Below are 11,336 nucleotides of genomic sequence, written 5' to 3'. Positions count from 1 at the left end.
AATTGTAAGGGGGCATTCAAGGAAAAATACAAAGAACCACTAGCACTCCTGTAATTCAACATTGTCAGAGGAAGGAATCTTCCACCCTTTTCAATATTGGGTGAATCTTCCCTTCTATTTACATTTATTGTCATTTAATGTTATTTAATGCATAGTCTTTATACATACAAACCTATCCAATCATGATCACAGTCAGCATCCGCATTCAATTACACTTCTTATTCACATTAGTCGCTTTTTGATCTAGATCCAATTATCTTTAACTAGGATTTGCCCGTTATTTTCTTATCTAATTGACTTAACAAAATGTATTATACTTTTTGGTCAAACAAGATTCTAATTATATTTCACCTTCAAATTCTTTCTTGTGTGCTGCATTCAAATTACTATAAATCGATTGAGTTTATAAAGTTGAAAATACAATAATCAAGATCCTTACATCCAACTGAAGGACTTTGTTTTTTTTCTTCTCATTATTAATTAGAGGAGAATGAGATTTGATAAGTGTCTTTGGCTGTGGATTGAAACATATATGATAAAGAAAGAAGACTATTACATCGCACGTGCCTTGACATTTTAGAAAAAATACAAGGATTTTGTTCAGACACGACATTGACCTAAATGCTGGGAGACCCCCCCCCCCACCCCACCCCACCCCACCCCACCCCACCCCCCACACCCATTTGTGGAACAACTTACAAGAAAATATATTATAGGTGAAATATATGGCCCCCTTGTGCCACATTCTCATTATATATGTTGTACCGATAGGGTGCTTTCATTTTCCAAGATAAAATTACTACTCCAGCAACGATGGAACTAAGGAAAATAAAAGGTTTTCACGTAAGCTTTACCTTCTCCTATATATATAACAAAATCAATCAATCAAATGAAAAGTTATACGTAAGTATTATGTTAATTAAGTTTGTCGTCTTTGCAGATAACAAGCAAACTATGGGTGCAGCGGTATGGTTCTCAAACCCATTTATTTAAATTAATCCAATATCACCCCACAAATTAAATACACTTGTCAGCATGACCTCATACAACTATTGTTGCGTCAGTCTCGCCCAAAATAAAATTTCTCGGTCACACCCTTGTGTGCCCTTGGGGGCTTTGTGTTCTGAAAACAGTTAAACGAAAGTGCAGCAAACAGCGAAGCATAAAGTAAAGACATGATGCCTCGACAAAGTAAAGTGTTTTTGCAGGTATAGGCTTCCCGTTTAAAACCCAACCCATATATATATTATGACTCGTTTGCTAGAAAAGAAATTAATTTGATAAAGCAAATAACAGATACCAAAGAAGTCATCATAACTGGAGATCCACTAAATGTTAACAAAGCAAAAAACAAAAATCTAATACTAATACTGCTCTCCAGATAAGAACACAAAGAGCTACAGAAGTATCAGTGGACGGAGGAGCATGCTTCCAGTTAATAAATTCTACTACTTAATATACAGGTATGATGAGATAATGAGTTTAGTAATTGATCAAGAAAGAAGCCAGCAGACTAATGCTCATGCTTGATGCGGGCCTTTAGTATTCCAGGGAGAGGAGGTGAGGTTGGAGTTGGACGCCTACCGGGTGTGTTTGACACTGATGTATGAGAGATTTGATGCTGGAACATGTTGGCCAAACTGGAACTGGAACCTTCAGCTCCATCAGCAGATATATTCTGCGCAACAACATCAGTCTTTTGCCTTCCGCAAAATTTCATCGCTTTGAGGACATAATTATCATCATGCAGCTCGAATGGTGTGCTGAGATTGATAAACCATAATCAGTCGAACTAATGGATAAGACAGGATTTGACATTGTAAGAAACGTATGAGCTCAAGCCACCCAGAACTGACAGAATAATTTTCTTCTTTTGGTAAGTCAAAAGTTTATTACTTCAAGTTGGTGTCAGAAGTATGTATATCTTGTTTATATGACTCAGCCAAGTCATCCACACTTTTATTGAACTCAAAATAGCCCACACATTCAGAAGGTACTAACCTGTTGAAGTCGAAATGCACTAGCTGCATATCTTCTGATATTTCCACTTCGACTGTAGCATGAGGACGAGTCTACAGCACCAAAAGAAACATAAAAAGCATGAAAACAACGAAATGCAAGACAAGAGCACTATAATCCATATTTTCTTTTCAATTCTATTGTTGGAATTTACAGATGCACGCAAGATATAATACACTGCATGTTAGTATTGGCGAAAAAGCAAAGGTGCCATATTCCCAACATTATGATTTCCTTTTTGTGCATGGCAATAAGATAGGGGCTTAACCAAAAATGTGCAAAGAGGAAAAGTTGAACATTGGGGACAGATGCCTCCTTCAGTCCTTTGTACTAGATTCAAAAGTAGAACATAATAAACAGCGGCGGAGCCAAGATTTGAATTATATGAGTTCTAAATTCTAAGATAGCGATATCAAGTGTTAGTAGATGGGTTCTGAATTTAACTTTTTTACATACATAGTGAATTTTTTTTTTTTTTTTTTTTGATGAAGTACATACATAGTGAATTTCTTAATAGAAATACAGGGCTGGAACTAAAGTTGTGGGTTCAGCCAAACCCGTACGTAACCTTTTAGCTCCACCCATGCCCATAAGCCCAGCTAAGGTTTCACAGATTGGAAAACGCAAATTCCAGCATGAGCATTGACCATCATGAGCCCAAGTTTAGTAAAAGAAAATAAAGTGTTATTCGAAAAGATCCATCGTAAGTTCAGGATGGGTATTGGATAAGTGACTGATCAATTCATAAACAAAATCTCACAGAAGTACCAGGCTTTCTAATCCCAACTTTCGCAGTAAACGTCCACTTCATCATTTAGTCATCTGAGAACACTATTTTCCATAAAAGGAAGTCCTACCACATTCTACCAACACAAGTTATATGGAGCCTGTTTTCAATGCTTTTATTTCCTTTGTATTCCTAAAAAAGACGAAACTAACTTGTTAAATCCCAAAACTTCTATTGAGCCTATTACTAGTTGCCAAGTCAAAATGAGGCCTGCAAATACAAAGAAATGAAACTAATAGAATAGAACATGGACATCATGAATCTAACTTAACTACAAAAGTTTTTTTCCTTCTACTTTTAAATAATTTGTGACTGTAAAATCAATATGTAAGAATATAAATAGCAGCTCATCTTCCTCCCAAGCTTCAATCAAAATTGTTTGGATAGGTGCTTATTCTTCTTGACGGACAAAAACTCTACTCATTTAAGACTAATTTTATAACTCTTTAAACAGTTTCATTAAATAAGCTAATCTTATTGGATACATTCTACATGTTTCTTGTGCGTGCGTACGGGCGAGCTTGGGAAAAGAAATTACAAATAGGGAAACCCTCTCTTCTTTTCTTCTCTTTCAGAGACCAGAGGTATTCTATATCTGGTCATAATGTCTTCTCATCCTTGTAAAAAAGTTATCCTTCCAATTTTAATTAGTAATAAAGGTTTTAATCAGATGTAGATGAAAAGCAATCAGCTATTATTAATATAAAAATTGTTGGGATTTACTTGAGCTCAAGTGCAGCTAAGACAAGTTGGAGGACAGATTAGGTTGCTACAAGCTTACTTGCCTCACTTGTAGCCTTAAACTATTTCCAACAAAAGAAATCATGAGATGACATATTAAAGAATGCAATGAATGACTTGTATCAGATATTTACTTATTTGCTATACAATGACCAATAACAACAATAGATGATTGTTGACCATTTACCTGCACTAGAATAAATGGTAAAGCCACACCACCACTAGGAGCATTGCCTGAGCCATATAACTGCTTATTGCGTTTTATGAGGTTTTGAAGCCCTACATACTTTCAAAAGGAAAACGCTTTAGTAAAAAGAAGAATAAGGAATACAAACAAAGATATCATTGCATATCAGCATAGTGAAAGACTATCAAACTTATTATCAGCATTGAACTAAGATAGTGCTCAGAGAGAATTCATACTTGTTCTTCTAGTTCTTCTAAATAGGCTGCTTTCTTTTCAATCCTATTTCTCAAGCTAAGACGCTCGGCCTGCAGTTAAAATAAATATGAGATTAAATTAAACATTAGATGAATGGATGTGTGCCAAAATTGATGGCTTGTCCAATTTGATAAAAAGAGGAAAGAGAAAGAGAGGGGTAAATACGAAATAGACAAATTTAAAATCAAACCTTTAGCTCCTCAATATCATTTGCATCAGTTCGTGGTAAACCCTTCCACTGTATTTCCTTTTTATCTTTGGAAATGATATCCATAGCCATAAGTACGTTCAGAGCATCATAGACTCGTCGTCTGATGTTTTTCTCATCATATTGTCGCTGTCAACCATAAAAGGTTCAAACTGATTTCATTGTTGAAAACAAGGACGTTCAAAATTTTATGAGCCACGAGAATGGAGATAAACCTGATCTGAAGATTCATGACCATTGGTAGGATCAGAAAACTCAGCTACAAGTTCATCTGCAACCTGCCCAATACATTAACTTCTGAGTTTAGAAATCCCTTGAAAAACAAATCGTTCAACACAGGAGAATGAAGAAAGCAGAAATCAGCCGTGGTAAACTATAAAAGATACAAGTTTCGCAACCATAGTGCAAATAAGTCGGTAGAAGCCAACAGACTACCCTCGTATTGTCTGATGCAGCCAAATGGCTTGTCCCAAGGAAGATATTATGAAGTCAAGAGTTACTTTCCCTAAGATCTTTTTTCTTTTTTTCTTGAGATGAAGTCTATGCAGCAATTTCTTGAAGAATAACTGATAACTTTGATAGTAAATTTATCAAGAAAAGGCTTGCACTATTATTTGATAAATTCAATGCGCAGAACAGACAATCCACCTCTCAATGCTCAAGCCATGAGAATGATTAGGAATAATATTAATCCTGAACACAAAAACAACCTCATCAATAGTTTTACATAAGAAAGACCATAAATTATATGCTCTAGTGACATATTATTTTACCCAAAAGCCATTTAATGAAACATCCCAGAGTAATAACCAGTACTACCTCCGTCCCAATTTTATGAGGTGGTGTTTGACTTGGCACGGAGTTTAAGAAAGGAAAACTTTTGAAACCTGTGGTCTAAAACAAGCCATATATATTTGTGTGGCCGCAAATTATTTTATTAAGGGTAAAGTAGGAATTTAAAGTTAAATTGTTTCAAAATAAGGAAGTATGATATTTTTTTTGGGACAGACTAAAAAGGAAGGTATGACACATAAATTGGGACGGAGGGAGTACATCTTACTTCAAAGATATTAGAGAGAGGAAGGCAATTGGAGGAGGTTAAAATCATTAATTAGGAAATCTGAAGTTCTCTCATAAGCAACAAAAGGATCTCAACTCCAGATCTCAACATGATAGGGAACCACTTTCCCTCCCACACAAATGTCCTAAGACACCAACGCGTGCCAGGCATGCACACCCAATAGCAATTAACTAGATTGTCCCTCTGACCTCTGCTCAACAAATTACAAACATCCTCACAGGAAAAAAGAAAAAGAAAAGCATTCCATCTAAGAGTGTCAATGGATATTTAAACACCGACTAAACCAATCGAACCGTACCACACTGAACCGATTTTTAGGTTTTTTTAAATAAAACCGTAGGTTCTTATATAAATCTACAACCGTACCGATAATTAGGGTAGGTTTTTTATTTTATAAATATAAACCGAAAAAATATCGAACTGTACCGAATAAATTTATATGTGAAAAATATATTTATATATTAACAACAACAACAACAACAAAAGCAACAAACCCAGTAGTTTCCTACAAGTGGGGTCTGGGGAGGGTAAGATGTACGCAGCCTTACCCCTACCCCTTGAAGGGCAAAAAGGCTGTTTCCGATAGACCTTCGGCTAGAGAGCGACCGAAAAAGAAAAGGTAATTGCAACAAGTAGGAATAACAGCAAGATGAAATAAGATTGAATCCAAGAATGCAGTCAAACTCCAGGTATTAATAGCCATCTATGGATAAAGATATCATACTAACACTAATGCTAGCGAACTGAATAAGACAAAGAGAAACGCTCGACTACCTATGAATCTTCCACCCTAATCTTTGACCTGCACATGCTCCTCTCCCCAAGACTTCTTAGGCCTACCTCTACTCCTCCTGCTATCCACCGAGGCTAAACGCTCGCACCTTCTAACTGGGACTTCTATACTTCTCCTCTTAACATGCCCGAAGCATCTCAACCTCGCCTTCCTCATCTTATCCTCCACAGGGGCCACTCCCACCTTTTCCCGAATAACTTTATTCCTAATCTTATCCAACCGGTTATGCACACACATCCACCTCAACATCCTCACCTCAGCTACTTTTAGCTTCTGGGTATGAGAGTTCTTGACCGGCCAACACTTTGCTCCATACAACATAGGTCTAACTACAACCTTGTAGAACTTACCTTTAAGTCTCAGCATCACATTCTTATCACAGAACTGGAAGCGAGCCTCCACTTAATCCATCCTGCTCCGATACGTTGCGTGACATCTTCATCAATCTCCATGTTACCTTGTATTATAGATCTAAGATACTTGAAACTACCTCTCTTGGGGATAACTTGCGTATCAAGCCTCACCTCCATATCCCCTTCCTGGGTACCGTTGTTGAACTTGCACTCCAAGTATTCTGTCTTGGTCCTGCTCAACTTGAAACTCTTAGATTCTAGGGTCTGCCTCTAAACCTCCAGCCTCTCATTAACACCACCCCGTGTCTCGTCAATTAAAACCATGTCATCAGCAAATAACATACACCATGGCACCTCACCTTGAATCTATGTTGCTCGGACTCTTCAAAAATGTTGTTGGGTGTGTGTCGGATCCTCCAAACTTAGTGTATTTTTGAAGGATCCGACACGGGTGCAGCAGTACTTTTGGAGAGTCCGAGTAACATAGCGTTGAATGTGTCTCGTCAATGCGTCCATCGCCAAGGAAAATAGGAATGGACTAAGAGCTGATCCTTGGTGCAACCCCATCATAACCGGAAAGTGTTCCGAGTCTCCTCTCGCTGCCCTAACCCGAGTCTCAGCTTCATCATACATGTCTTTAATCACCCTAATGTAGGCTACTGGGACCCCTTTAGCCTCCAAGCATCGCCAGAGCACCTCTATCGGGACTTTGTCATATGCTTTCTCTAGGTCAATGAACACCATGTGCAAAGCCTTCTTCATCTCCCTATACCGCACCACCAATCTCCTCACAATGTGAATGGCTTCCATAGTCGAACGCCCCGGCATGAAATCGAACTGGTTCTCAGAAATGGACACATTGGTCCTCACCCTTACTTCGACCACCCTCTCCCAAACTTTCATAGTATGGCTTAGCATCGTAATCCCCCTATAACTATTGCAACTTTGGATATCACCCTTGTTTTTATACAGAGGAATCATCGTACTACACCTCCATTCATCGGGCATCTTCTTCGTCCTAAAATGACGTTAATCAGCCTAGTGAGCCACTCCAAACCTGCCCTACCCACATTCTTCCCAAATTCCACAGGTATTTCATCTGGCCTGGTAGCTCTACCACTGTGCATCTTATGCATAACCCCCTCGATCTCATCTACTCTTATGAGCCTATAATACCCGAGATCCCTGCACATCTCGGAGTGCTCCAATTAAAAATAATAAAGCATTAAATTTTTTCTTGGGCCATGAAATTATGAAAATGGTTACAAGCCAATAAGTAATCAAAATCAAAATCCTAATTCCCAAATCCATTATGTTACTCCTACTGAAAGCATATTTACTAGCAAGACAAAGTATTCTAGCGATTATGAGTAGCAAACTACAATGTATTGAATATGTTTTCTTTCGTCTGATTTAGATTTATGAATATTTAATCTTCTATAGACTTTATTCTTGAGTCCCAGCTTGGTTAATATCTTTCTCCTCGTGCGATTTATCTTTTCTTTGTCTTTGCTAGTTTCTTTACGCTATTGTAGAGTAGTGGATGGATATATACTCTAGCCATCTTTCAAGTTTCTTAATTCATCACCTTTTAAATAGTAAAATTGTCTAGAGAGTTTTGCTAAGTCCTATAAAAGTGTGTATGTTATTGCATTCTACTTTTGCTAGTGACTTTTACATGACATTTAAAAAATACCGAAAATTAATCGAACCGTACCGATACCGAGGAGAAACCGACATGATTGGGACGGTTTCGAAAAGTTTAATTTCGGTTATACATAATAGAATCTATGTTACTCGGACTCATCAAAAATGTTGTTGGGCGTGTGTCGGATCCTCCAAATTTAGTGCTTCTCAAAAAGTGCTTTTGAAGAGAAGCTACATTTTTCTACTTCTCAAAAACTACTTCTGCTTCTGCTTCTCCTCAAAAGCACTTTTTTTTCCTTCTAAAAGCTTGGCCAAACACCTCAATTTTTTGCCAAAAGCACTTTTGACCAAAAAAAGCACTTTTGGCCCAAAAAAAAGCCTGGAGAAACAGGCTGTAAGTCCGACTTTCATATGATGATAGCATGATATTACACTAGTAAAAGGATCCTAGCATGATACAATTTAGAAAGGATAGAAGTATCAGATAAAAAATGTCATCTAAAAATAGATATAGTTTTCTCAATTGGCAACAGGTGCTGTCAGAACCAGATGCTAAGCATCATCATACATCAGAGTCATCATAATGAAAAATCTAATTATCCACAAACACATCATACAGACTAGAAGGGAAAAAGAATATATAATAGATAGGGACAACAGTTATTAAATTGAGTTTACTGAATCATAGCATGCATTTGTGAAACAAAGATACAGATGAAAGGAAATATCAGAGTTTTTAAAAAAATCATCTAACATTGAGTAACATTATGAATTTTCTCAAGCCAACTGACCTCATTATAAGTAGTTCTTCCTTTGCTTTCCACCTTCTCACAAACTGTAGAAAAAAGCAATAACTTAGTTATTAGTAGGAAGCTCTGATACCAAAGCTCAAGTAAGTAAGATATGCTTGCAACGCACGAAACAAATGATGTATGAGATAAAAGCAATCCAGCTGCTGGAAAAGTTTAGACATTTATACAAAGTAACACCCAAAAGAAGATAAAAATTGATTTAAAGCAAAAACCTTTCATGCTAAACTGTCTGAGTCCTCTACCACTCTTATCCCCTCCTGTTGCACGCTGACCTCTTTTCTTTTTCCTGTTACTAATAAGAACTTGTGGTAAGTAAAACTTAAGTAAATGTAAGGAATCATTATTCTGAGAGAAAAAGGCATACATTTTAGCAACTCATTTGCGATTTCCATGTTTAACCACATAATGACAGTGTAATCTAGCAAATCATCAAAATGAGAAGAACAATGTAAGTGTGTAACATTCACCACCTATGATGCCTAAACCACAACAATGAACACTTATTGTTTCTTTTTTTTGAAAAGGTAAAGGTTTATTAACTGAATACCAAGATGGTACCGGAAAAGAGTACAAAACTGCTGGGAATATCCATACAGTTAATTACAACATTTTCTAAGTAACTCCATAAAATCCATGTAATGATCAATATCATCTACCAAACTACTATTACACCAAAGAAATAGATTGTGCAGACACAACACTTATTGTTTCTTAGACAATATAAAGGCCAAATTTTGCCAAACACAGTAGGACCATCACCTTAATAGCAAATACTCTAACAGGTTTACATAGAAAAATTGTCTGCAACAACCCAATAGCATGAGGGTTGCATGGTCACAGATCCAATGCTACGAAGTCGAATGTCATGTCCTCTATCACTATAGAGGTGAATTCCTATAAACTTTTTGACACCTACATCTATTACTTTTTCCCATGTATTTCTCATAATGTTTTAGCATTATCAACTTCCACGTGTCCACGTCATTCCTTAGCTCAGTCTTTAAGCCATGTCCATGCTTCTTAAACTCAAGAAAATTAGCTAATGCAAGTTCCGTTAATTAAAGGTTCAGCAATTTACTATAGTTTTTTTATGACGGTGGTATCCTGGCTAGCTTGCACGCACTTCAACTATTCCATCAGGTGGCAGGTACCTACAATTTACAACAGCTCCTCTAGAAAAGTACTTATTTTACCTATCAAACAAACTAGTGAGAATGACAGCCGTGATTTAAACGCGGTGCGCCACTAAAAATATCATTAACATTTTTTCACTTTACTTCATCAAATAAAATATTGTAAACATTTTTCGTTAAACTTTCTAATGTGAGGATTCAGCATGAATTTTGCTAGTTTTACGTTAGTTGTCAGTCCACCACGATCCTCCTCTTTTATCCATACTTGAGACTGCAATATGCACAAGCTCACACAGGCTTCATTGTAGATGAGTTTAAATGGATAACGTGGCTAGTCAGGGGCGGATCCGCAGTTACGCCACTGCGTTCATTGAACCCGGTACTTTCAACGTGGAGCATAAATTTATATGTAAAATTCCACTAAGCTTGCAACAAATAGTAGGTACGAACTCGTAACTTTAAAAGCATAATGGATTCAATGCTAAAAATCTGAAAGTTTGAACCCAAAACTTAAATTCTGGATTCGCTGTGGTCACTGAGGATTCATATAGCCGAACCGATGCGTCATAGTTGTTGTATTCTTTCTTTGAATTTTCTATATACATACAGACTATTTATATGTTGGATCAGCCTCTGCACTAAGTAGAGTTCTATCTTCATAAAGTACATGCAATAAAGACACTATCATTTTTCTTAATAACAATAAAGCAATAAACAAGACATTTTTCTTTATAGAAACAAAGCAATAAATAACAATACTATTAAACAGAAGGAAAAAAAGACTCACGCAGCAGCCCCTTGAGATGCAGCATCATCAGCATGAATATCAAGGTTGTTTAGCCTAACGAAAGTGTTCTCACTCCCAGGAGTTGCCACGGCCGATGGAGACCCGACACTGCCACTGGTTGAAACCGATTGACCCGAAACAGTAGTAGTGGGCCCCCATGACCTTCTAGAAACTTCTGATGGATTCTTTCCGCCTTCCTCCAAATTATTCACCATTCCAACCAACTAATCATAAAAATTCTTTCAATTGCTGTCAGTCCTAGCAAAAATTGATAAATGTAAAAGATTTAATTCTCAAAAATAGAATTTTGGGGTTTTTCAGGGAACAAAAGCAGATAGAGAATTTGCAAATTTGACAGAGACCGAGATGGGAATTTAACTAAAATAATTTTTTCTATTTGGAGGTTTAGAAGGGGTGTTGAGCATGTGAAGGCGGCAGGGAGACCTGTTGGTTTCGAGCTTGAGGAAGGAGGAGAAAAAAAGTACTTATGTCGAGGTCTTCTTAAGAAGCTTTTCCTGTTCTCTTCTTTTTTT

General features: G+C 37.0%; 1 protein-coding gene across 3 annotated transcripts; it reads right to left on the bottom strand.

Annotated features, from left to right (window-relative positions):
* Positions 1 to 1,261: 1,261 nt before the first annotated feature.
* LOC109212870 (transcription factor-like protein DPB) lies at positions 1,262 to 11,327 on the bottom strand. Of its 3 annotated transcripts, XM_019376568.1 has the most exons (10): positions 11,248 to 11,327; positions 10,804 to 11,061; positions 9,096 to 9,175; positions 8,863 to 8,906; positions 4,413 to 4,475; positions 4,180 to 4,326; positions 3,971 to 4,039; positions 3,735 to 3,833; positions 2,002 to 2,072; positions 1,262 to 1,763 (listed from the first exon to the last, which is right to left on the bottom strand). In XM_019376568.1, exons 2-10 carry the CDS (start codon positions 11,016 to 11,018, stop codon positions 1,514 to 1,516), a joined length of 1,038 nt encoding a protein of 345 aa, XP_019232113.1. In that variant the 5' UTR covers positions 11,019 to 11,061; positions 11,248 to 11,327; the 3' UTR covers positions 1,262 to 1,513. The 3 variants fall into 3 exon arrangements, with proteins under 3 accessions (XP_019232113.1, XP_019232112.1, XP_019232114.1); XM_019376567.1 differs by having other exon boundaries at positions 10,804 to 11,325; XM_019376569.1 differs by having other exon boundaries at positions 9,096 to 9,169; positions 10,804 to 11,324.
* Positions 11,328 to 11,336: the final 9 nt, after the last annotated feature.

This window comes from Nicotiana attenuata, unplaced genomic scaffold (assembly GCF_001879085.1).
Source record: "Nicotiana attenuata strain UT unplaced genomic scaffold, NIATTr2, whole genome shotgun sequence".
NCBI classification, from domain to species: domain Eukaryota; kingdom Viridiplantae; phylum Streptophyta; class Magnoliopsida; order Solanales; family Solanaceae; genus Nicotiana; species Nicotiana attenuata.
This window is presented reverse-complemented; position numbering and strand designations above follow the sequence as displayed.

What these genes read in the sequence shown, in the direction of transcription:
- LOC109212870 (XM_019376568.1), bottom strand. Translation starts at nt 11,018, where the DNA reads ATGGTGAATAATTTGGAGGAAGGCGGAAAGAATCCATCAGAAGTTTCT. An exon ending in GCATCTCAAGGGGCTGCTGC is followed by an intron (nt 9,176 to 10,803) that starts GTGAGTCTTTTT and finishes AGTTCTTATTAG; the next exon opens with TAACAGGAAAAAGAAAAGAG. An exon ending in CAGACAGTTTAGCATGAAAG is followed by an intron (nt 8,907 to 9,095) that starts GTTTTTGCTTTA and finishes TTTTTTCTACAG; the next exon opens with TTTGTGAGAAGGTGGAAAGC.